At 42.5% G+C, this 27501-nt stretch overlaps 1 protein-coding gene across 1 annotated transcript; it reads left to right on the forward strand.

Moving 5' to 3' along the window:
- The first annotated feature begins 691 nt into the window (after nt 1-691).
- On the forward strand, nt 692-27501 carry spaca6 (sperm acrosome associated 6). The gene is made up of 8 exons (XM_079560797.1): nt 692-2050; nt 21557-21643; nt 21827-21898; nt 22125-22148; nt 24066-24143; nt 24645-24748; nt 26588-26744; nt 26950-27501. The coding sequence occupies exons 1-8, from the start codon at nt 1801-1803 to the stop codon at nt 27147-27149; spliced, it is 972 nt and encodes a 323-aa protein (XP_079416923.1). The 5' UTR covers nt 692-1800; the 3' UTR covers nt 27150-27501.

Below are 27501 nucleotides of genomic sequence, written 5' to 3' on the forward strand. Positions count from 1 at the left end.
CTTTTCCACTGCTTTCAATCACAGTGTTGCTGTTTTTGAACATTCGAAGAAGTTTACGTCTGTGCTCAATTGCATTCATTGCCCATGTTACAGAGAGGAACAGCCTAAGTGTGCAGTCTCAGGACAAAGATGATGATAATTAGAACTTTTTCAGTGTCAGGCATCAATAACAGGCAGTAACAGCAGAACAAATCGAGAGTGAATCCTGAACTCACTGTAGACTCGTTCTATCTGTAACTCACTAACACTTTACATGCACATGTGTACACAGTTAGACGCCTGCCCTGCCTTGGCCTCCAATCAAATCCTTCCCGAGTTGCTCCAGGACTCTCCTTTAAACCCCCTCCGCAGTCTCTTCGTTTCCGAACTCGGCCGAGGTGAGTGGAACGCACACGCGTGACAGGCATCTGGTGGCGGCGGCGCGGTCCGTCTGTTGACCCACACGGCGCAAATGAGTCTTCCCTTTTATTATCAAACATTTCACCTGTGTGTCAGCCGTTGCCATGGAGACGGTGTGCAGAAATGCGCCTGCTCGGGCTTAATGGTCCGACCTTAACCCCGCTCTCTCAAGATAGTGCTTTCATGAACACATGGGCATACTTTGTACATCAAATCAATATTTAAAAAGCAGCCGCGATTCCCTTAAAATTGATTTCCCTCTGAATAATGAGAGGCCTGTATTGCTCTCATGAAAATATGTGTTTGACGCTGTTGGTGTAGGGCTGAAAATATCTTTGAAAGTGTTGCGATTGGATTTGCATCTTTGGAGCATCAACTTTGACCAGAAGACTAGAATATAACCAACATAACCAATACAAGAATCAACTTAATTATAGAGTTACAAGGTTTTAAACGCATAAAAACCCCTTTGATATGTTTTTGTCATTGTTCTCAGATTAGCTAAATGAATGTAGGCCTTGAGATCTGCCTATCGCAAGCTTTGACTGCAAATTTCCATCCACTTGTGATTAAAACTTGCCGCCCTTGTGTGGTGTGCCGGTTTTATTGATATCTTCCCCATCAAATTGAACCTGTCGCTACTGTATAGCCTTGAACTAGCACTTAGAAACCTTTTCCCCTCCCCCCATCTACATTTCTCACTGCCCCCTTTTGCCCCTCTGTCCTGTTCGGCGGCTTTCTCTCTCTATCTCCCTCCCTCTCTCTCTCTCCAAGCTGCATGTCTTTCCTGTGTGCAGGGGGCCAGCGGAGGGGAAGTACAGCGAGAAAGAAAAGCACTCTGAGTTCAAGTGCGCGGCCTTAAAGACACAGCTGACTCGAACAAAGGCGAACGCGAGAGGAGGAGAGAGGAGCTCTGGTGGAATTGTCCATATAATGCCCCCACTGGCGGAGAGGCGCAGACAGTAAGGATGAGGTTCATTTCACAGTTGAAGAAAAAAAAAAAGAAGGAAGAAGAAAAAAAAAAAGAAAAACTCAGGGAAATTTGAAAAATGTGAACAGGAAAAGCTGAAAAAAATGTCTCCTCCCTGCTTCCCCTGGCTCCACGTATGCTCCCTCCCACCTTCCTTTATTTCAATCTCGTCCCTCCCCTCCGCTCTCTCGCTCCTTCATTCCTGCCCTGCTCACATGCACACAAGCCGAGAAACATACACAAACGGTGAGCGATGCCTTCTCTGCACTTTTACGTGTGTTTTCCTCTCTCAGGCGGCTCTCGGCGTATAGAAACCGGTTCAGCGCAGCCTTTCAGCAGCCCGTGCGAGACCTCCGGCCACAGACTGAGCAGCGGGCAGCAGCAGCAGAGCGGCTCCTAGTGTGACTTTCCCCACCGCTGCTCCACTTTCCATGCTTCACTCCCATTACACTTTCCCTTTGTCCGCGAGACCTTGTTCTCTCCAAAGTCCGGACAGAGTGGGAAGGAAGGAGCTCGGGACTCAGCAGGGGAAGAAGAAAAAAAACGTGCTTTCGGTGAAGAACGGTCCGAACGGCAGAAATGTGGCCAGAAGAGAAGAGGATTGGAGCAAGATAGAGGTGCAGAGCTGCAAGTCAAGAGCTGGAAGTCAAAGAGTTGGAAAAGAATCGACCGCGGGAAATGGTAAAAATCACACACACACACACACTTTTATAACATGACCCTTTTCTTTGCTCTTTGCTTGTCTTGCCCCTGTTTCTCAGCATTCCACTCGTTCTATGATTTCTTCATTTATTCAAACACTTGAGGGCATTTCTCTGTTCCGCTGCGCATCCTGATAATCCGTCCATGCCTTTTATCATGCCTGACAGAATATCTCTGTTTGCTCAAAGAGAACTCGCCAGAAATGAAGCTTAGTGCAAGTAACAGCCCGGGCTGGTTTGAGGCCCTGCTTTAAGAATAAAGGGGCAGAAGGAACAGGGTCAACCTCCCACTTCTTTTGCACCATTATTTCGTCTAATCACATGTTGCACTGCAGTTGGGCTATTCCCTTTTTAGTTCCCAAAAGTATTAATAAGATGACGTTTTGAATTATTGGCTGTCATCCTCCCTGCTCTGGAATTGACCTGTCCCACCCTCGATTTCCCCTCGGAGTTTGTTTGTATACCACCCTGTTACAGCTCAGCCCCATTGTTCCACACATGCGTTACACTTTCAAACTTTTTTACCAGCGTGCCGTGAAATAATGTTTCGGGCATCTTACTTACTTGCACGAGGGAGCGGCATTCAACAGTGGGCACAGAAAAGGCTTTCAGGACTCTGTAATGGTTTATTAAAACTGAAGGTCAAAATAGTTTTCTTTGTGGATCACGGGGAAGCAGGAATTATTATAAATGTTTGATTGGAAAAAAGATATTGTGACAGGTTGTGTTTAATTCTGCCGTGTTTTTACTTGTTCGTACGTTTTAAGACTTAAATACAGCAAATAACATATCTTTTCTATTTGACATGCCTGTAAAAGAAATATTAATTATTCTGTGTAATTAGTTTTTTAATACATAGATTTTGTTGAAATGAAAAGAACAGGTCTTGCTAAAGCTGTGAATAATGTGAAATTAACTTGGACTGTTCAGAAAGGCAGCATATATTGACTGCAATTATCAGCCTCGCCTGCGCTGTCCCGATTCAGCTGCTGGATTTCTGTCTGTCTTCTTTGGGCCTCAGCACCTGACAGCTGACAGACATGTTAATGTCAACTCACTTCTCCACAAATAAATGTGCACTTTTTGCACTGTTTGACCCAATCATTCATTTCACACCATATTTATTTGAATATGATGTTTTTTTTATCCAGTTTCTCTGGTTAGGGGTCAGTGCTTGTGCGTTTATACTTGCGTCTTGTTCTGTGCTGTTGTGAATTGGGTTGAAAAGCTGAAAAATCTTGCTATTCATTTGCAAGCATAAAAGCTGAAATAATAGATTACTTTTATTGAATACCACAGTTATTCCAGATATTTGGAAGTATTAAAAAGGATTGCACGTTCAGAGGCCAGATGTAAACCATTAATGCATTTCGCTTTTATAAAACTATGCCCCTGCCATCAATTATGTAGCTCTGAGGTGAAGGAGACAGAGAATCAGGTCACACACAAGGACTATGTTTACCGAAATCATTTTACTTGGTTCCTTTAGTTCAGTGTAGTTAACTGGTTGATTTTTTTTTTTTGCTTCTAAGTGAATTATGGCAGCAGTCAAAACCAATAAATGTATTTAGCTTTTCTTAAAACTATGCCTTTGTTATCAATTATGTAGCTCTGGGGTGAAGGAGGTAGTGAAATCGGGCCACGCTCAACCGTTAGTGGGTGCACCATTTGATGGTCCAGGCTCAGAGCTATTCCCTCCGGATGCACTGCTCCACTTGCATCAGTGGTGTTTGTCTGCCTCCCAGGACATGGGGCTGGGAGTGGAGGGACAGAGGGAGAGAGAGCTCCATCTGGATCCCCATAGGGCTTTAGGGCCAGCGCTGATAATGTTTCTGTCAGTCGCTCCCAACCCAGCGATTTTCCACTTTACATCCCTGACTGCCGTTACACTCGATTTGCAGCGATCACAAGAGAGAGGCAGGTCTCAGTGCAGCTTTATTACATATGTATCGTTGCTTTCCAAAAGAGCAAAGGGACTATTCAAAACTATTTCTCATATTCCGCCTGGTAGCAGTACCCAAGACTGAAGATTTGGGAGTAAGAAGAATTTAACGGCAGATTGTTTGTTTTTTGTGTGATTGGGCTCGGACAGTAAAGTGCCCTTCAGAATATTGCTTTTTGTATTTTTCACCTACTGTATATCATAACTTTATTCCAACTTATTCCATGTTTTTAAAGGAGCTGTGAAATTCCCCAACACATTTGGTTCTGGTTTCATATTCAGCATTTCCCCTGTATCTTTTTCTGCATATTTCTGGATGTATTAATTGTGACATCCGAATAGTTCGAGTCTCCCTGATTAGTTGTGCGCTTTTCCAAACCGATCTTTAAACGTTGGATAAATCTTCGGTGCAATGCGACAAAGTGATCAGGTGTGGACGAGCCGCAGTGATAGTTTTCATTGACTCTGTGTGAAGGATTTGTGTTATATTTAACCAGTTGCATTGATTATTTGGTTGATTTAAACAAAGCATTATGTTGGTCTTAACAGCAACTAGATTTACTTGAAGGCTCTTTTAGTCGGATTAATCCAATCTTTTGAGATGGTTTCACTGAGTCAAAGCGGCGTCTGTTTTCGGATTAAATCAACTGGTGTGACATTCGGCGAGTATTTCCTGATTCAGGGATTTGGAAACTGTCGAGTTTTCCCCACGACAGCGTCTTTGTGTGGATATTAATTGATAGCTGGAGAGTATGGATTTCGTTCTTGATAGACTAAGTGTTGGGTGTGTGGGGGTTAATAGTTGCAGGCTGCAGGAATGCATAAGGAGTCAGCAGAGAGAATTCCTCAGTTGTGCATTAGTAGGTCACAGCATCGTTGCCTCTCTCTCTCTCTCTCTCTCTCTCTCTTCCTCCTCCCCGCGTTCATTTGATGTATGTCTTCATCATCCAGACTCGTTCCTCATGCACAGCTCTCTCCTGGTGTTCCCCTCTTCGCGTTTGATCCTCGCGCCTCCTCCCGACTCTTTGAAAGTCTGTCAGACATCCCGGGAGCCTCGGGAGTCGGGGTTTTTAAGTCAAATGTGAGTGATATCTCTATACAGGGCCTGGTGTTTTCTGCAGTGCACCGCTCGTACACGATTCAAAAAGCCGCTCGGTGATGATCTCTCTGTTTCTTCTCATTGGGGGCAATGACAGAAATCTTACGAGGTTTATATAGTAGGATCTGCACAATTAATCAGAGGATATAACGGAAATAATGACTGTCGCCTGGTGACAGTGGTTTTCTATTTGTACGGTTTAGGATGAAATAAAGATTCAATTCACCTGTATAGCGCATTTTAGAAGATTCTTCTTCATTTCCCCTTTGTATCTTTAAGGTCTGCTTTCATAAGTGTCTTCCTTAGTACTAGTTGTCCACAGATCTTACATTATGTTGGACGCAATCCTCTCTTTTCATTTGGTTTTGGCGCTGTTGCAAATACTGATGTCTTTGGTGCATTACGAGCACTATATGACTTTTATTCACACGTTCTACTAATATAAAGGCTGTGAAGTTAAAACAAGACAGATGTAGATATACATATTTTATACCTTTACCACTGAAACCACTTCATTGGTCTTATAATAATATATAATAATCATCCAATCACAATTACAATCCAACACAAGTTTTCTGCACTAATGCTTTAAAATGGAAGAGTAATTTCGCCTTATGCACTGATAATTAAAACATATTATCACTGGCTGGTCAACGACTAACTACGCATCCGTTTGCATTTCGGCTGATCGTTTTTTTTTGGCTGTGCACAGAGGGGGGATTTTTCTTAAATTCTGAGGGTGTGCGTTGAGCGATAACCTGTTTTTATGAACGCGTTTTGCTTTGGTGTCACTACTCCTCCGCTGGCAAACATATTGGTGGTGTTCACAAGGCGCTCCATTATGCTTGGCTGTTATACACACGCTCCGCTGTGGCATCGGAGGTGTCAGCTAGCCGCGTCACCTGCTGCCACCCGCCAGTGTGCCAAGCCTCCCGAGTGCCAGACGCCGAGCGGGAAGAGAAGCGGAGGAGAAGGTGGTGGTGGGTGGGGGGGGACGTGTGAAAAAAGATGGAATGAAAAGAGAAGTTTAAGGTGCGAAGACGTGGTGTTGTGCGCGAGAGCAGGGAGAAGAGGAAGGAGCGGCTCTGGTTAATTGGAAAAGGGAGGATGTGTACGTTGATTTTGGAAGATTTTTTCTGAGAAGCGCTTTGACTGCGATTATATTTACAACTTATTTTATGCATCAAGATTAAGTCCACAGTGCACATTTTAACAGGTCCAGGAAGATGAAGGGTAGGAGACTGGATAAATCACGGCAAAAAAAATACAATAATCACATGAATTTCTACGGCTGTGCAATTAATCAAGTCGATGCCGCTTTTTAATCGACAGGTCTGCATCCATTATTGTGGCGCTACCATTGTTTGGAAGAAAGTTTCAGCGTCGTAACTATTTTGTGTTAAATGGTGCTGCGGTGGAAAGCAGTCGTTTGTTGTTTTTAATGTCGCATTTTGTAACAGCCATCAAAACATTGAGATTTATCAACATGGGGGGAAAAGGAATTTGTTTTTTGCTGTGTGGACCGGCGTTGCCTTTCCAAAGCAGATGTACGGGTATCATTAGGGCACCGAGCAGGGGCCAAAGGTGTTCTTTTTGAAAGGAAAGCTTTTTCATGACTTATTTTTGGTTTAAAATGTTTGGGAGTATGAGTTTTACCCACTTTTTTCTAATATAAAGAGGTTCTAATCAAACACTTTCTTAATAATTGTAAACGCCCTCGAGGTAGGGCGTTCTCGGGGTATTATGAAATGTTCAACGGGTGCGCGTCAAGTCAAGAAAGGCCTAAACTGAAGGCTTAGCAGTTTATAATAAGACCCCATGGAGACACAGGGATATTTGAGCGAGTTGAATTTGATCTCGCAGCCCATAGATTGAGGTAAACTCTTGAGGTTGAAGAAAAGAAATAACACAGAAAAAAAGCCCTGAGGTAAAGCCTTCTGTTTTGCACTTAACACCCTCCTTGAGAAGTGAAAATCTGCCGTAGCCAACTGTTCTTTGGTCAGTGTGGGGTCGCGGGGGTCACTTGTGTAAGATGAAAGCGCAGGCTGCGGTGGGTTACTTCCACAGAGCGACCGAGAGGTCAGGAAGTGGCCCCCAGCACAAACACCAGACTCATTGTTCCAAGTTCAAGGTAACGCTGAATGGGGTTTTCATTCAGCGGGCTGTCGTTCTCGTCCTCCTGAGAAGTTTCTGTTTTTGAAAAAAAAAGAAAAAGCCCCTAATTAGATGAAAACACTGCACCTTCGGGAAAGTCTTGCGTCGGTGTCAGACAGTTATAATTGTAAACTAATTATGCTGCATTTCTTTATTTATTTAATTTGCCGTTCTGGTGTTGATTGGATTGGAGAGGCTGATTATTTCTACGAGGGCTGCAAATGTTATTGCAATGCAGTGTAAACCGTGATTTGAATGGTCACACTTAGAAAACTGATACACTTGCAATTATTGAGGGACCATAGTTTCTTTTAGGTACAAAATATTCTGCTCTATGGGGTCCTGTTACAGCTGAGCAATATGAAAAATCACATTAAAAATCAAGGTTCTGTATGAGCTTTTTAGTAAAAATAAATCTTTTTGTGTGTTAAATGGTCCTGGAGTGGAAAGCGTAGTATGTTAACTGTTTAAGCTGAGGGTTTATCTTATCGATATGCAGAAATTATGTTGGTAAAAGACTTTTTTGTTGTTAATTTGAAAACGTAATAGTTAAGATCTATGAATATGATGAACCTCTCTTTATATATTGTTAGTTATTCTTCTGAAAAGTAAATGCTATATAAATTCTGTGTTCTGAATAAAAACAAGCTACTCTTATCAGAATTGTGATAAATAAATTTGCATTATCCATCAGCTTGTAAAATATCCGGAGTAACGCGTGGTGCTGGAGTGTGCCGGCTCGTTGCCCTCTCAGACAAAGGCCAAGGTCAAAGCCAGTGGGTCATGTGTCAGGCCTGCCGTGCCCCTCCTCTCCTCTCTGTTGTGTCTGTTCATTTGTCAGCTCCTCATTAACTCCTCACGGGGGATTTCCTGTTCGCCTCTTCCCCCGGCTTCCCCGTTCAAAAACTCTGCTGCCTTTGAGCCCTCTTTACACAGTCTGAATATTTAAAGCCTTTACAGTTAAACTATGCAAACGTCTCACCCGATCACGCTCGCTTACGGACTTAATAACTTACTGACAATGGGTGCATGGAAAGTGTAGCTAACCCCGACTGCAGCTCGAACCTTTGGGAAAGCTTATAACTGATGACTTTGTGCTCTCAATGAGTACAGTACAACACACATATATGAGCAGGCAGCCCCATAATTCAGCGTCTGACTCTGTGCCTTTAACAGAAAGTCAATAACAATACACGAATGATTAATCAGTCCCTGCGATGCCCCCTCCACCACCACCTTCCCCTCTCCCTGCTGAACCCGGCTCACCCGCTCTCAGCTTAGTATTGATCTGAATGCATTTGCTTCCCATTTATCCTCCCTCTCCTCCTCCCCCCTCTGTACTCTCTGCCACTGCATCGAGCGGTCACAAAGAAGCTTTTACACAGGAGTGTCTCCCATGCACCAATAATACGCAGAAATACACTACATGGGAGCAGTAGAGGCACCGCAGCTCGGGCTCAGATTGGTCCCACACTTAAATGCAATGCGCAGTGGGATTTGAGTAGATTATGCAGAAGTGCAAATTAATGTGGCCCCTTTCATAGTGCAGGTGCACGTGTGTGTTTGTGCTTGTATGTTCTGCACACTTGGCCTAAACACAACACCGCTTTCTTAAAGCTTTACTGACAGTTCTTTTGAACCCCCCTCCTGCATTTGAGTTGGTGGCACACAGGTTGCCATGACACCAGACTGTTTTGTCTGCCCTTTGACCTCTTTTAGGGGTGCTGTGGTCAATCAGACATTACATGTGAGGGGCAAGTAGAGGGAGGGAAGAGGAATGCACCCCCATTTCCTCTGTAAAAATGAGGTCCAAGAGGTTGTTCTATACATCCGTTTTGTAAAGCACAGAAGGTGGGGAGCCTCAGAGCCCAGGGCTGAAACAAAGACACATGTGCGCGTATAGACATGGCAGCTCTGCAGGGTAAATGAACTAGGTTGGCGCTCCCAGGGGGTGGAGAGTTATTATGCTCATTGTGCAGTCGGCCAGCTAAAGCTGTTTGGCTGCTTCTTTTGAAGTTATATTTATCAAACCGGAGCAGGAGGCTTAGCTCTGAGCTGGTGCATCCCACCGTCCACACAGCAGAGACCCTGGGCGCCGCTGTGTTCTGCTTGACATATCAATAATTAAATATGTTTATCCTCACAATCGAAAACTGCAGAAATTAACTATGAAACTGTGTTTTCAAGGTGTCCTTCCTGTGCCTTGGAGCAGTGCTACTACCGCTCCATCGCTCCGTCATTGGCGTAATTATCCCCAGTGTCTCTTTGCTCTTTGCTTGTGATTTTTGGATCATTTTATAAATTATAAACACAAACATTTATTAATGACGACTCTCACGAGACAAAGCAAAGCATTAAGTGTTGAGCGTGACTTTTTAAAAGAGGCTAATTATAATGTAATTTTCTCTGGAGTGAACAGTGCTGGCTCCATTAGTCACACTGTTAGTATATCAGAATTACATGTTGAATGACTTTTTAATTGCATTGTTTGTAACTTCGGTTGTACATCATCTGCATGTTGCTTGTAAATAATTTGACCAAACAACTGTCACCTTGTGCGAGTGCGCTATGTGACGTAGTGCACCTGAGTGTTGTAGTGGCTGAAGCGTCGGTCGGTCAGTAATGGTTCAGGGACTTGTTCAGTGGCACTTTAGCTGTGGCTGTGGTTGAACCCATGACCTCTTGGTTAAACAGGCTTTCCATTCACAAGGCTCTGTGTGTGTGTTGCAGCTCGTCCCCCTGTGAGGGAACACCTGGGACGATCATCCTTATAAACAAACTCAAGGTAACGGCATTGTTAATTCATTATAACATCTGCACCTCTTCATTACACCTCATGTTTCATTGATAATATTGTTAAAACAAGAAGAATGAAGTACATGTTTAATGCACAGTTATGTTGAGAGCAAATTGAGCTCGCACATTTCTACCGTGCAGTGTTGTGTATTTTCTGAATATTATTGTTTATATGGTTTTATTTTACAAACAAGAGTCGATTCACATTTTAAATATGTCCAGAAGCATTCTCCTTTTTTTCTTTGGGATCAGCTCAAATAGGAACTTCTAAACTAATAAAAGAATCCCATACATTTCTGAACATGTCTGGAGAGGTCTAGTTCGGACGTTTTTTACACTGTTGCAATCATTCAAATTGCAGTTTTGTTTCAATTGCGATGAAGCCATACTGCTTAAGTGTATATTTTACTATCAACTAAGAATAGTAGAAACATAATGTATTCAACAAATTTAAGATATGCAATAATATTTGTGGAGACAGTTGTCGCCTTAATCCATAAATGAATTCAGTCCCTCCTCAACATTGGTTTGACTTTTGACAGCCTAATTATCAGTCTTTTTATTATTTCATGAAGCCAATATAGTATCTTTCAAAAACGTTTGGTTTGTTGGTTTGTTTCAGGCAGTTTGTTTTCAGTAATAATCTGAAAGTATAATTTTATTTCATGCAAAAGTAGGAGAATGGAAACCTAGGAGCAAAGACCTGGTATATTCACTCAAAAGTGACTTTTGATTCTGCTTGTGATCTGGAACATTCATGGACACTTGTTGCTCAGGCATTTGCTCTGAAAATGTGTGACCATCAAACTGAATTCCCACAACATGACCTTTTAACCCCTTCCACACCCTTGTTTCTATGGCTTCATCTGGTAATTCTGGCAGCCAATCAGTCCTATTCCCTCCACTACCAACAACTTCCAACCATTCGGCGTCCCCGCTGCAAGTAGCTCCGTCCTATCGAGCCTTTGATTGGAAAGTTTCGAAGGGAGTGGACCACCAAAGGCCAGACACACACCAGCGCCGGCGCAGATTGACAGCCGTGCCATGGCAACAGTTTGGCTAGTTTCCAGGCTGTTTGAGTTGCCAGGCAGAAATGTTCCCATGGCAACATTCGTTTTGCCATCGCCAGTATAGGCGGCCGGCGTCAACCAAAGCAGATTAGTGGATAGAGACATGAGCTCTCACCTGAAAGGGGAGAAAACATGCACATGCGCAGTCCGCTGTTACTACCTTACTACTGTACTCGTAGTAATGTAAGCCACGCCAGCGCAGCACGTGGTCCATTCACGATTGGGCCATGCGTGGAAGTAGTGGTAGTAGTAGTAGTGTGCCTGGTAACAAGCAGCAAATAAGATTCTCAATATTTTAGACATCACCTCCACTTTGTATACATAATGATCGCCTCAGCGTCCAATCCCTGCATGCGGGTGACAGGCAAAAAGAGTTCACGTCAGAATTGAATGCAGTTTTTATGAATGGACGCCTCTTGTACAATAGGAGCACTTTGGGCATGAAGCTGATGGATGAGTGAACGAGAGGGACAAGAGGTGGACAGCTGACATTGGCACAACTGCACTGCGTTTGTGCATGATCAGACTGTGAAAATGATCGCAGAGTCTGTGAACTGCCGTTGTTCCCTTTGGTTTTCAGACAAGGAGACTGGGTACACTTTAGGACAGGAGAGCAGAGAATGCTTTGGTTGTCCTCAAGGGGGATTAAGGAAAGGAGAGAAGGACGAAGGAGACACCGAGGAAGGGAAATTTACCTGGCAACATTTCCCAGTTCCACCAGCCTATCTGTGGCTCGGGCAATGGTTTCTGATTGGCCCAAGTGTTTCAGATGCTGGTTTCCTAGTGTGTATCCAGCTCATTGATAGGCGCGTAAATACAGAGAGAAGAGTTGCATAGTTCAACTAGAGGTTTGTGCAAAGAGTAGGTGGGGCAGAGCATCTTAACACTCGCAGTTTCTCCATTGTAGTGCAGTCTTTGTGGAGATGAATTCCTTATATCCCACTTGTCAAGACTATTGTTGCCGCAAATATAGAGCTTCCACATACGGCACGTAACTCTTGTTTTTAATACTACACAATAATGTTGATGGCGCCTACACAACTCTCAAACATTGGAATAAAAGGTTCAGCTTAGATTACTTCTTCATAGACATTTTATCAGAAAAGATGGATGGAAAAATGACTTTCTCTCTGTTTAGATTCGATTATTTATATATTCTGTCCTTGCGGAGTTGGACACACCAGAGCCGGTACAAACAAACACACAGGAACAAACAATAAAACCTTCTCGTCAAATAGCACAAATCTCACATACACACACACACGTCTGAGGCAGAGTTTATCACATGACAACAAATACTTTCAATAGCAGTTCACATTGAAGAATCACAAAACATATTTAAAGCTATTTACAGGCAACTATATGCAGTGGGGGAAAAAAGTATTTAGCCAAAATCCAATAGAATGTCTATGTGAAACTGACCAAATACTTTTTTTCCCCACTGTAGACCTTATATTTTAAAATGTGCCAATCTTTCAACATCTAATTTCAATCAAGAAACTGCATAAAACGTTTAAAAACGTTTGTTGAAGCAAAAGAAAAGGATTAGATAGGACTTTCAGACTTGCATTATAGATTCAAAACTACATTTAGAGCTTCACAAGTTTGGAAAGAGATGTAATTATAATTTTAGTATTGCGGTTAGTTTTGCCATTATTATTATTATTATAGAAAGATTTAGAGATTGATGCCAGCACTGTTGAACTAATGCTTGAATCCCATGCATTTCAGACAAAGTTTATAGCAGTCTAAACTACAGGGTTAGCAGGTTTATACAGTGCATAATAAAATCCCCAGGAGACGGATGATCTGGTTGTTTGCGATGGAATTGTTTCTAATCTAATTCTAATCTACTAATTGCAGCCATTCAAATTGTGATTTTGATATGATTAATATAATTGTGCCACGCAAACTTTATATTTTAATTTGCTATGATTTATAAAAAATGCTATATCTTTGTGATGCATGAGTAAGTTGTGGCTATTATTGAGCTATTAGTTACTGTTTGCTGAATAGTTTGAAGGTTGGTAGTAAAAAGATCACCTTGTCCGCAGTTCTTTCAGCTTCACTGCAGCTGGTGACATTGGCAGGGCTAAAGAATTAGAAATACGCTGCACGGAGTCGCCGTTTGCAAAGTCACCAGTAGGGGGCGACATATCCAAAGACATAGAGGGAAATCCTATCAACGAGCGCAGCAGAGGCCTTGACTTTGTGTTTAATTTAGGCTCAAATCGAGTGGCCCACAGTTGGTGTGACTGATGCAGCTTATGTGATTTTTCATTCATGCATTTCAAACACTGGTAAACATGAAGCAGAGTTTCCGTGTTGCACCAGTGAGAATGTTGTAAACTCTACGTTTAAATGTTTCACCTGCCGCTTTCAGGCTGATATTCTAATTCCATGTGCTTTCTTTTATATTACAGAAAAGATTGTCAAATTGTATTTTTTTTTCCTTTTTTTTTCAGCTATTGAAATTACGATTAGATTTGAGGCTTACGTTTTAAAAGAGATTCTCTTTACACAATTTAAACATGTGATTTAAACAGCGTTTGAGACAAGATCGAAATGTGAACCGCCAAAATCATGCGCTTTGTAGAGGTCAACTAGCGTCTCAACAGGCTTTAAACATATGAAGACTCCACAGAGACAGGACATTTTCTTTTTTTCTTTTTTTTCGTTTGCAAAGTAATTACAGTCTTTATGATTTTCTAATTGCAACCAAGCAAATTACATTTATTGTGCAGCCCTGATGAAGCCATCCATCACTAACTCATCAAACACAGGTACTGATAGCCTATATTAGCCCTCTGGTCTTTTTTATTTTCTAAAAGGAGAAGTTGACAGGTCTATGGACGCGATCAAAATGGCAAAGTGCTTTTGAGGACCTTGTCTGGGGTGCATCTCGACCGTCTGTGCTCTGCAGTGTGAGGTAGTTGGTTGTATGGTTTCGCATAATAAACAGCACGGAGATAACTGTACAACCTTCTAGCTTTCCCTGCGGAGTCACTTGTCACCGCAAGTGAAGCACCCCCGGCAGAGAGGTAAGTATGCTATTGGTCCGTCGCAATGGGCTTAATGACATGGCACGTCCTTCAAAACTCCGTCTCCTTTTATCCCTGCGGGGTCTTCCCCTGGTTGAAGCCCTCTCCTTCAGGACTGTTTGAGACGTACTTGGAGCTATAGTGTTCTTGTAAATATGGGTTTAGTTGGACATAAGGGTAATGGAGGTGGCTGTTCTTAAACTGACAATCAGTGGTTTCAAGTACGATTCACCTGTCGCCTGGTTTTTCCTATTCACCTACTTATCTTTGACACAAGACACAATAGTTGTCATCTAGATCCATTACAGGAGAGCCATCCTGTAAAGGGATCACTCCATAGGCTCAGCAGTAGCTTGCCATACAGTCATGGAGCAGGGTCTAACTTGTGGATGTCTCTTGTTACATTAACACATGTTTTGCATTGTGCCCAGTGTAACCTCATTGTGTGTGACCTCACCATGTGCTCTTGACGGCTGTGTTTCCTCTGTGCGCATTATGTTCATGTGTGACACCAACACAGTCAATTCCCATGTTTTATTGCCCCACACAGACACCTGTAGTCCCAGCGTTTGTCAGCTTGGTGACACGGACAGCAGCCATCTGCAGTGCGTTATGGTGCCTCTCTTCCACAGAAAGGAGGGGGTCTTGGGCATATTTCAGATTTGTGCTGATTCAGCATTGTCACTTCTATAGCGTTGTTGGGTCTTGCCGCTTCGCTCCAAAACATGCGACTCACAGGACAATGACGCTGACCATTGTCTCGCACAAATGCAGATGGTTTATGTCCTGTTCATACTCACTCTTCATCACAGTAGAAGGCATTGCACGGTCGCAAAGTAATACATATATGACTTACTGCGACTCCATCCAATGCCAGTGTAATGAATGAAGGTGGGCATCAAAACGTTCCCGCTACAGTGTCCCATCTTTGTGCACTGATATACAAAGCATACACATGTATTATTCTTCTGAAAGTTTATTACTATACAGGGGGTATTTGGGGAGAGAGGAGCGAGCATGAGCCTCTTTATGCTTAGACACAGGGCAGACTCCAGCCCAGACTGATGATGTCATGGCTATGGTACACTCCCAATGCTTTGTCTCTCTCAGTGGCACTGCGGAGAGCGCCGCAGGCTCTCACACACACACACCTGTCTGAGACGCTCTGCTGTGGCACTCCAGCCTGTTGGAACCGCCTTTTCCACTTTTTCTGCCCTAAATAAATATAATAACGATGGTAAGATGATTCTACCTCTCTCACAGATGTACAATGATGTGTAGAAACGTCAGAGGATTTCATGGATAGATGCTGCTGTCTACACATCCAGCCACGTGCTGATGTGAAGACAGTGCAGAGAGTGCGCACTCCACACACTGAGCATGAGTTTATGCAAATGCAGGTGGAAGAACACTCGCAGCGGGTAGTGCTATTAAGAATTGCATGAACTGTGAATGAAAATGCAAAGACTGGAACACGTAGTCACTGGGGCCGTGGTCATGATTCTTATGTTTATAAACATATAAACCTACTTTGATCAATTTATTATGAGTATCTTAATATTTCTAAGTTTAAAAAACAATAATCCACAATGTCAACTTTATATAAGAAGAAAGAATAATCGACTTTCCCCGATCTCTGCATTGGGATCATACAGAGACACTGGTAGCTCTGGGCCTGCAACTAACTGCTTCTTTATCATCATTGGCTCCATATCTGTGACACGTTACTGATATTGTGTGTTGTACACAATGGACCAAACACTTTAGGGCCATTAATGATATTTACGCACCAAGTGTAATGTTGATGCTTTATATTGAGGACAGACAGCGATCAGTTGGCCCAAATTAGATTTACTTTTTGATGTGAATTTCCCTCAGGGCCTTGTAATTCTGTTATCTAACAGTGCTCTCACAGCGCTGCAGATGTTAAAGCCAAAATCAAAACTGCCTTTAGACATCAAACAAGCGCACCAGGTTTATTAATGTGCAAATATGATCTCATACAAACAGCCAAACAAAAGGGAATAAACTAAAGTGGCACTGATTCTTCATTTTTCTGAGGGAGGTTTCTGTCTAAGTTGCAGGTTTATGTCACAACACAGAATTGTAATATTTCCGTAATTAATTTGTTTCTTATATTTTCATGGCTGTTGGAGCGACATCAGTTTCACAATGTTATGATTGCAGTGCACACACAGGAGCAGGCAGTAACGGCTGTCAGGTTCACGAGACTCCCGGGCTTTACATTTTCTTCCCATTCTCTTCCTATTAGAGATTCTGACCCTCCCCCTTCACCCCTCTTCCCCCCCCCCCTTCCCCCTCTGTCTTGCACACGCACGCTCACACACGTGCACGCTCCTGGACACACAAACACTACGATCACACACGTGCATGCACTCACTGCACTCCTTCCTATTTCTCACGTTCACTCGACTGGTGCGCGGACCGGTATAGGCTGGGTTAGTGGGCTACTAGAAAAAAACAAAAAGAGAGTCTACAGTGTGAGGGAGAGAGCTCAGACGGATGCAGGCAATGATCAGAGACTGCCGTTGTATAAGCATGGTGTAGACGCACATGTTAAAAGCTTCTGATTCATTTGTGTCTATTTGTTTTATGGCAGAGACGCAAGGAGGCGAGGAAGCTGCGTGGATGCCGCTTGCTGTTAGTCAGGTAAGAGAGTGGAGTAATACAATCAATACTATTGTCTGTAACCAAACTGCCGCCGGGCTCTGTGTCTGGCCCCATCAGAGATGCACAGAAGCAGAGAGAAGCCGCTTCTGCACACCAGACTCCACTGAACGAGAAAAGAACAGCAGAAGAGCAAGGCTGTCACCGAGAGGTGAATGTTTTTTTATTATCTCTCTATGCAATTGACATGTTGATATGCAACATCGTGAAGTAAAAATCAATAATCGCCTTTCGGCATTTGTGTTTTCATTTGCAACTTAAGGATTGGGCTCCTTCATTTTTGTGTGCACACGATCATAGTTTCTGATTTTATCTCCATTTTTGTAAAGCGTTGAAATGAAACTGCTCTGAAGCTTTTGATTTAACAGAAAACACATTGCTTACGGTTTAAGTTCTGCGGGGTATTTTTGACAGTTATTTTATATAAGCGATAACTCGTGCTGTTAATATTATGGCATTAGTTCAATTTGTGGCACGGTTTTGCATAATTTTCTGCAACTGTATTTTGCACGTACACCTGTGAAATATGTCAGCCCTGATGTAGATAATGCGTAATTGATTTCTAGGTGTTAATTTAAACTGGCGTTATAGCTCGTTTGTCACATGCAGTGGGATGTCTCATAGGCCCGCGCGCCATGAAGCTAACATAGAGTTAACACATATACAGATCGCGTGATGCAGGAACCAGGCACCTCGCTTTTTTTCCTCATTGTTTAGGTGTCGGACGTGTGTTGAAGCATTCCTACAAGTCGTTTCTGAAAAATCTCAATACAAGAAGCCGACTTTAAAGATGTGTCAGTGCATTTGCTTTCTTGTGAAATTTATGTAACCGCATGAAAGTTAAGATTTCTGATTCCATTGACAGATTATCGATGTCCTCATTGACCTGTCGTATGAGGGTTAAAGGTGAGTAAAAAAAAAAAAGAAAATTGTATTAGCAACAGCGAGCTAAAGAATAACAATAAAAGTTTATTGAGTTAAATATTTGTAGTATATTATAAATTGTATATTATTGCAAATATTACACTTTAGATGCTATACATTTAGTAAAAAGAAGAAAACCGTCTGTACGTGTTGGAAATTACAATTACTGTTTTCCGACATTCGCTGCTGCATCAGAAAACAATCTGCGACTCACCCAGTTTTAAAGAAGAAAATAAAGCAGTAGGATTGTGTATCTGCAGTAAAGACGACTGGGTGTCGCAGAGTCTCTTTAGTATTTGTTTATTTTTTTTCCCAGTATGCCCCTCTGTCCCTGAGACCCTTAACCTGTGAGGTCAAAGCAGGTCACAGGTGAGGTCCTCGGGAACAGGGCTGCATTCAGTTTCAACACCTACAACAAAACTTGGGAGTTTTGCTTGTTCGCATTATCCATACAAACAAAGCAAGAATTATGTTTTTCAAAGACTGCTCCTGCAGCACCGACTCTCAGGGGGCTAACCTATTGGCTGCCTTTGTGTTTTAACCCTTTGTGGGTCAGAAAGAAGACAGCCAAGGGTTGTGACCCCGACATACGTATCACCCTCAGACATGAGCCGGACCTGTGGATACATGTGACGTAATTATGTGTCGTGAATAAAAGTTTAAAAAAGGAAAGCAATGTTTGTGTCGTCTTCCTGTTGTTGGCTTTGCTTGTGTGTGCGTGTGTTGTTGTTTAATTACAAATGTCTTGTGGTAAAATGCCACTAACACACACACACACATCCACACACACAGCACTATTAAACGTGGGATTTTCCCCGTCTGACTAGCGATCTGACTCTGTTGGTCCTGCAGCAGAATCTTGCCTAGTATTGATTGGCTTGTCTGTGTGGAGACAGATGAATGCATTAGTACCCAGCTCACCCTGCCACTGGAAATATATTAAGTTCATGTGTTAGGCACCCTGTCTGGTTGCCATGGAGATGCACCGGGAGTGAGGGACCAGCGCGGAGTGACTGGGGCTGAGGAGGAGTGGGGGATACAGGATGTGATGAGGCAGTCGGCTTGATTTGTAGTCTCTCTCTCTCTCTCCTCTTCCCCCGATGCCTGCCTCCGTCTGTCACTTGTGTCCCTTCGCCGCGCTCTCCTCTCTCATCTTCTTTGTTTCATTCATAACTACTTTTACTCACTCCACAGGCTGCTCTCTTGCTGTGTATTGGTTTCCGTACCTGTTTGCCTTTCACACAGGTTTGCTTCTCAACCTCATCACATCCCCGCGCGCACCACACCAGTGTTTAAGTCCCTGTTCATGAGCCTCTCTCCCCTGCGCCGCCTCCCTCGCTCCATCTCTGTGCTCTGCAGTAAAAGTGGTGCAATGAGGCAGCAGGAAATGGGGACTAAAGACAATAGAACTATAGGAAGTCTGGAGGAGAGTGCAAGGCCTTCCCTTCGAACTTCAGCCAAATCAAGAACATACAGTTTATCCTTGTGTGTGCCTATTGTGGGGTATTAACCTTACACAGGATTTAGATTTAAGTGGTAGTATTTTAGAAAAGGAATCAAAAATATAAAACCTTTTCAAACTGAAGTGAAATAGGGGGAAGTTCCATATTCCAAGGGTGGGACTGGGACTCTTGTGGCCCTTGCCTTGTGTACATTTTTGCATGCTCTTTCACAAATTCTGTCACTTTAAATCAAAGCAATGCCGAATTCAAATGAAAACAACACATCTGCACCACTGTCTGAAAATGTGTTTGTCTCTTTTAGGCGTTTTGTGCGTTAGCTTGCTGTTGGGCTGCACCAGGGGCTGCTTTCAGTGCTTCGTTGAGGTTCAAGACAGCATTAACCTCTGCTGGGGATATGTCATTTTGGAGCACGAAGTCAGGAATCTCGACGCCTGCTTCATGAGACTGAACTCCATCTTCAACAATAACAGTCAAGTGCTGGAGTCGGCCAGAGTAGGTAGGACATGTTTTAGTTGTGTAAAGTTTCAACCGAAATTGTAGGATTGACTGAGGCTACAGGTGCCTGGGCAGTGCGTACAGGGTGGCACAGCACAGCAGGTTAGTGGTGCCGGGTTCGATTCCCAGGGCAGAAGGGGCCTCTCTGTGTGGCGTTGCCCTGTTCTCCTCGTGCCTGCGTAGCTTTGCTCTGGTTTTCCTGGTTTTAGTTTTAGAGCTCCCCTGAAAAAGAGATTCTCGATGATACTGAATCGACACAGATCCGAGCATGATGACCGGGATCCATCCATCGGTGGTGGTTGTGGAGTTTTGACCTCTTGCCAGGGTAATATTCATGTGGGCACCCATACCCACATAAAGATGTAACCTTATTTTCTTCTGATGGAAATGCTTTTTTGAGGACACTTAAATATATGATATATAGATATGAGGATACTCAAGGAATAGAGTATTTCTTGTGCTAAATTCTTATATGTTGTGGATACAGTCCTCACACATGTTACTGTGAAATGCAAATGATTATCATGTTGAATGTGGGGTAAAGGCACTCATGAGCTTCTTGCTTCAGACTAATCCTTTTGAGCATCTATGACGCTTTAATGTGTATTTTTTTAAATTAGGAAAATGTAAACTGCTCAAATAAACTAAACTAAAGTGTATTAAAGGCACACTGTGAAACATTTTGGACTATACTGTTGCCATCAGTACAAAACACAAAAACACACACAAAAATCACACAAAATCACACAAAAATTAAAGAATGGATTTGGATGAGGACCGAACCTGTTTAAATCTCAAATTCTGCTGATTTTAGTCACATCTCCATGGAGATGAGCTAGAGACGCACCCACTCCCGGTAGAGTTAGTCATGTCTAAGGAGAGCTGAGCCGCTCACAGCAAAAACCCATGTTTGTTTGAACATTTATGAGGTATTGTTCAATTATGAAAATATCTGTCATAAAATAAATGCTTGTATTTCAATTTTTTATTTTTTTTACTTGTTTTGATAAATATCATCTACAGCAGTGGTTTCCTAATGGGGGTCCTCAGAGACACAATAGGGAGGGCTCGTATTTAATCATAGATGCTTTTTATGTAATTTTAGTGGTAATCTAATGATAAATTCCTTTGAATGAAGTAAATTATTATGATTTGAGGGATCAATAAGGGGGGCGTGATGTCCTGGACTTGTGAATGGCTGATGTACAGCATAGGAGCCCTCCAGTGACTCCAAACACAAACCTGCCTTTGCTGACTTCTTTTTAGACTGAAGATGAGGGGCCAAGCCAGCCCACATTGGCCCAAGCTCAACCTTCACTAAGTACAAATAGTAGCTGTCCCCTACATAGACTAAAGAGAAGGGTTGGGAGTGTTTGAACTTTATGTGAAGAGGATGCTGTGGGGCAGGGTTTGGTCCCCAGGTCTGATGTTGCCTCGGCTATTCCTGCAGGACTGGAGGTACTACAAACTACTGTCATCCTCCTGGAGATTCTGTGGCCGCTGGAATAATCTTCGTGACAACATAATGTCCCATGTGGATTGAGATCTCTTCACCAAAAGCTCTTTATTTTTGCTCAAGTGATGTCAAGTTGTGTAAGATCCTAAAAAAAATATCTAAATAAAGACAATATGTACCTTATTTGATCATATTTGTCCTAAGAGTAAGGAGGCACTACTTGGTAAAAAGACTATTCTCCACTTGCCTGTTTTTCTCGTGGTAAAACATTGATGGAGATTTGTGAAAAACATATGTGTGCTGCACTGTAACAGAATGTTTGCGAGCCATTTTTAGTTTCCTCTCTCTCACTCTTCAGGAGCAGGCTATGACCAACAGCTGAACGACATTATGGACGCAGAGATCCAGCCCATACTTCAGGATTTCTATCAGACACCTAATTACGGTAACCATCTGCTCTGACAAAACACAATGCGGCATTATCAAGTCTTTATAGTCTCACAAATGCTCGGCAAAGTCTCGGATGAAGCCAAGTTAAGGACTAGAGATTTGGAAATGATGCCCTTAAGCACATAATTCAGCCTGATGTGTTGCCTTCCTCCTCCCTATGCTCCTCTCCATCCATCAGACTACGTGTACGAGCAGAGGTTGCAGACGGCTGCAGACAATTTTGTTGCAGCAGCCTCTCAACTGCCTAGAGGTGAGACACGGTTCTCCCGCCTTCATCTTTTCATCTATAGCACGGCCTATATAAGGTCATTATAGCTCCTCTGATCTCCCTTATTGCTACTTACGCTATCATATCCTTGACACTAGCCTGTTGTTCAGAATCGTGCGCTGAACTTGATTGTGCATTTGAATGCTGATGCTATGAACCCTTTTGCACACAATGGTGATATTTCCTTCATTTACTTGTCTTTCCACAGTCTCTGGATGCTTCCCTCCATGTGGTTAGTGACATTTTTTCTTATTCAACAATTCAAAACCTTTTCAATATGCCATTACAAAAAGCATTATATGAGTAAATCTGAGTACATGGGAATGGTGCAAGGAGTGTCCATTGGTTCTCAAACTGTGGTACTTGTACTACAGTTTTGGGCTTCTTTAGATGGTGCAGCACTTTTAGACATAATATTAATTATTAATTGGGTCTAATTATTGACTGAGAAACTACATTGTTTAAATTTTAATTAGAGTTTAATTTATGCTTAGGTAATGCTTACAGGTTTAGACATGGGTTTAACCCAGTTTAGTTCAGTTCACCCCTTACATGAGCAGGGCGCATTGTCTCCAGTCCGGCTTTACACAAATCTAAAGGTTTCTCAACTGGAGAGCAACAGTGTGACACCTCATTTGAAAGCTAAGACCGTTTTTTGTCTGTTTTTGTGGCTTTTTTTGCTGCTTTTTCGTCTCTTTTTTGTCTCTTTTTGTCATGTCTTTGTTTCTTTTTTGTCATGTCTTTGTTTCTTTTTTGTAGTGTTTTCATCTCTTTTTGTCTCTTTTTTTGTCTCTTTTTCATCTTTTTTGTCTCCTTTTTGTCTCTTTTTGTCTCTTTTTTGTCATGTTTTTGTTGCTTTTTTCGTCTCTTTTTCGTCTCTTTTTCGTCTCTTTTTTGTCATGTTTCCGTTGCTTTTTCGTCTCTTTTTCGTCTCTTTTTCGTCATGTTTTTGTTGCTTTTTCATCTCTTTTTTGTCTCTTTTTCGCCACATTTTTGTTTGCGTTTTTGTTGCTTTGCCGGCATGTTTTTTTGTTGCACACGACGCGTGTTGCCTTTTTATTGCGTTTTCATCCTCGTTTTCGTCACTATTTTGATGCTTTTTTTTCACTTTTAGATCTCAGATAAGGCCAGACTGTGAGAATGTGCTCGGTTCAGGTGGCGGTTTTCTCTTGACGACCCTTTTTGGTTTGAGTGTGATCTTGATCTGGTTCCAGTGGTACTTGAAAGGTCAGACATTTTATTAGATGGTGCTGGGTGTGAAAAGTCAGGTCTGAGGAAAAGGAAAACCCCTCACAATTCGTGTTTATTTGTTTTTCGTTTTACCACCGTGTCTGATCACCTGTGTCCTTGTCCTCATGATCATGATCTGTGCAATAGTGTGCAATACTGCTTTTTTGAATTTTCTTCAACATCTGCACCTCTGTTATAACCTATTAATCGTGATCGTGATTAATCGCACTTGTGAAATTCAATTAATTGTGATTAATCTCGGTTAATTTTTCTCTAATAATTATATTCATGTTTAATCCTTGCCCAACATAAAACACTTAAATTTAAAGAATTTCATTATTTATTGCACATTTCATTAATTAAATATTCACAGTTCCATAATTATGGGAAAAGCCCAACAGCTTGTAACCGGGATCTCTTCAGCCCGGTCTTGGTTGCTCGCCTCAAGCTTGATAAGTCACATTTTAGCTGCATTTTCTTTGATGCTGAACATTTTGAACAGAATCTGTCAACCTTTAGGTTCATAAAGTATAAGGACAAAAGGAAAATCATTTTTGTTGGAATGCAGTAATTAGAAACGGCTTTTTGATGCATAAGTAGCTCTTTGTCGCTTTTGTTTCATAAAAGTACCTCATCGTGTGAAAGGATTGGAGACTCTTGGCTTACAATATGTAGTTAATACAAGTGCTTGGTCTTTCAGGTCATGTGCTCGGATACAGAAGTATGAATGGTCAAAACATATTATATTTTAACTTGGTGAAGGTGAAATGTTACACATCTTATCCAGGCATGGCTTTAAGTTTGATCTCTAAATAAATCAGAGAAATACATATAGACTCCACATTACAATGTTGGCGGGCGTGAAAGCTCAGAGAAACCCTGGATTGTGCTTTAAGTTGTCCTTCATTGTATTTATCAGGTTTTCAGAGTGCAGGTGCTGTGTACAACTGCGAGACCTGTCTGTATGACTCGTGTGAGTTTCCCCTCGACTGCCCAGGTAAGCCGCGCACCTGCCTCACTTACTGCTGTTACATCACTATCTCCAAATGAAAAGATGACACGCTAATCCAGACTTGACACATCTTACATAACTACATTTTTCCCTCATAAGTATCCACGTTTCAAATGCTTTTGATCCTTGAAATGCTCTTAGCCGAAAAGACTAGATGTGAAAGGAAAACAGACAGGCAAGGTTTTATTTCTCCACGTTATATATCTTTTGCACAGGGCCCCTAAGGTACTCTTTAAGTCCTTGGCTTCTTTATGCAAGGTGACAGTTGACTCCCACACACGATGGTATTTGTATCACACCGGTGCAGCATCGAGTGTGTTTAGCATATCATCACTTTTACTCCACTCCTCAGAGACTGGGAGCTTAAGCATTATCATTAAGAAGGGGCTCAGACTGCAAGAGCTGCCCCCTGTGAATCCTATCTGTGCGTTCTGAGCGCGCGCGTGTGTGTGTGTGAAAATGTGGGTGGCTTTATGTTTATTCCAGTCGGAGAAATTAAGGTAATGGAGAACAGCAGGGTCCGCATGCAGTGCAATGTGCCATTCGACTTGCCCAGTGACTTCCAGGCAGTGTGGAGGTTTGCAGAAAAGGTACATTTCTTTGATATTCGGGCCCAAGTGTAATGTGCGAGAAAGTCATAAAAAGACGTGTGTGTGTGTGTGTGTGTGTGTTCTTGTACTTACGACATTGTGAGGACTAGTGTGAGTAACCAACAGAGTGAGGACATTTTTGTAAAGTGAGGACATTTTGGGTGGTCCTCACTTGATTTGAAGGACTGTTTGAGGGTCAAGTTGTGGTTTTAGGGTTAGGGTTAGAATTGGGTTTAGATTAGGGTTAGGTGCTTAAGGTTCAGGGTTAGGGTCTGGATAATGCATTGTATATGAGTGTCCTCACTAAGATAGCATTACAAACGTGTGTGTGTGTGTGTGTGCGCCAATCCAAGTGATTTATGAGGACTATACGTTTTTCTTTGTTTGCTCTTTCATCAGCATTTCTAGCTTCCCGACCGTTCTTTGAGCATTTGCAAATGTTCAGTATGTCGCCTCAAAATAATTACTCACAAAATAAATAGGCGATGCATTAAATGGGTTTTAGTCACATGACCTTTTTCCTGCTGTTAGAATGAAATGAATGTTAAAAATGAAATAAAATAGAATAAGACAGTGGCATGGATGGCAGAGCAGATGATCGGAAAGTCAGGGTTTGAATCCCAGGCTCCCGCTGGTGCACATTGTTGTTGTGTCCTTGGGCAAGACACTTAATCATCCTTGCCTCAAGTGTCTGCGCACATTGGTGTGTGAATGGGTGAGTTGTAAGTTGAGAGCATTTACCGATAAAACTGCGTGTGAACCGTAAAACCATCTAAAACATCTAATCACTAAAACTGCATTTCTGTATATGTAGGACCTACCATTCCTTTTTCACAGAACTGTCTCAATGCAAAAGAGTATGGTATCCAATGCCAGATTAAAATACTGAACAGATGTAATAAGATGCAACAACTAAAAAGCGGTAAACCCACAACAAATACGAGCAGCACAAGGAAGTAGTTAACCTCAAACCCCACACGAACCGAGCACATTTTCTGCAGTTTGGCCTTACCGAAATCTGAAAGCTTCTAAAATGTGACTAAAATGTGACGAAAAAGTGACAAAAAATGTGACAAAAAAGTAACAGAAAAGCCACACAAGATTAACACAATAGTGGCAAAAAAGCATTCAAAAAAAAAGTGATGACAACGCAGCCACAATGCAAGGGAAAAAAAATAGTTTAGATGAGTTTTGTTGGTCTTCGCTTTCAGTTTGGGTAAAGCTGAACTGGAGAAAATGCGCTCGGTTAAAGGAACAGGCCACCATTTTTCCATACTGAGACATGTTCTTACCTGAGCTTAGACGAGTTGATACGGTCACTTCTAACTGCATCCCATTTGGAGCTATAGGAATATGCTGGGAGAGGCCAAATGCTAACAACATCTTTGGTCAGGGCCGTGGGAAGATATTTTGGCTTGGAGGTGCTGAGAGACAAGATTGTCCCCAAAAAAACGCTTATTTCCTGCGTAAATGATCCACCAGGGGGTGCTGTAGTGCCCTCAAAACCCTGGATTCCCTTGTCTTTGGTCGTTTTGCGTGGCTGAGGGCACACACAAAGACCAGACAGGTACGCATCAACTCGTCTATGCTTAGGTAAGGACATATCTCAGTATGTAAAAGCGGTGGCCTGTTCCTTTAAGGCTGGGATTAAGAGGTTAAAAGGCCTTTATTTGTTACGACCACCAGGTCTTCATCAGGGCTATGACATACGGAGATTATCCAGAGTACATTTGGACACCTAGAGCAATCTGTGACATCGCTTTATATTAAAATATATATGTATATATATATACCCTCTAGTCTCGTTCTTCCCTGTCTTTGCTGTGCGTCCTTGTCCAGGTGAAAACTCAGCAGGTGGATGAGTTCACAGAGGTGACTGCAGGAGTGGACAAGCTCTTCTCCATCCCGTCCACCACTCCTCAGCATGAGGGAACCTACCAGTGTGAGATCTACTCAGACCAGCGCTCCATCGTCAGGCTATACTTTCACGTATCAGGTTCATCTTTTTTCTCACCAGACTTCAACGTATTAACATAGGATTAAATCTAAACAGTTCCTTAACCCACTGCACATGTTTGTACAAATGTATTTACTTCAAAAACACTTGGTTTGAGCAGCACGGGTGTAGCTTTTACTTTATTTGTTTAAAGTGAGTCCTGTCCTCACTCCTCGTTTCAAGTCTGTGGCTCCTTGTCTTTCAGTGACCCCCCAGGTGGAGGTAGGCCACGCAGCGCTGCAGGAGATATTCGACCTGTCTCTGCTCCCTGGGGGGTCATTACTCCCCGTGCTCGATCCGCCCCACAGCCGCCCCTCTGCAGTGCTGCTCGGTGCCTGTCTCGGTGCCGTGGTGCTGCTGCTTCTGCTCTCCCTGGGGTACAACAAACCACTTCTCACAAAGTAAAAAAAAAGGACTTATAAGGTGTACTTTTTGTTCACGCTTTGCTGTTTTCGATAGAACTCTGTATTGGCTGTCAAGGGGAGAGAGAGGATGTGGATGCACTGGTGGAGCCTCAGAACATGATACATACTTGATAGCGACGTCAAGTTGACATCTTTATCGTTTTAAGCGATTCACTGTAGCCACCACCAGATGGCAGCAAAGACAACTACTTCTGTAATGCGGGACCAGAAATGACCGCCATACACTCTGCAAACAGGGTCCAATGTCCATCCTTTCATTAAATAATGATGAAGCACAGATACTTCTGTTTACTTTATTGTTTTCATGTGAAGGAATTATAAATAAGCGTCTG

The sequence above is a fragment of the Gobius niger genome (assembly GCF_951799975.1).
Source record: "Gobius niger genome assembly, chromosome: 8".
NCBI classification, from domain to species: domain Eukaryota; kingdom Metazoa; phylum Chordata; class Actinopteri; order Gobiiformes; family Gobiidae; genus Gobius; species Gobius niger.

Coding starts and splice junctions, on each gene's coding strand:
- spaca6 (XM_079560797.1), top strand. CDS start 1,801: ATGCTTCACTCCCATTACACTTTCCCTTTGTCCGCGAGACCTTGTTCT. Junction 24,144..24,644: donor GTTTCCCCTCGACTGCCCAG/GTAAGCCGCGCA, acceptor TGTTTATTCCAG/TCGGAGAAATTAAGGTAATG. Junction 24,749..26,587: donor TGTGGAGGTTTGCAGAAAAG/GTACATTTCTTT, acceptor GTCCTTGTCCAG/GTGAAAACTCAGCAGGTGGA.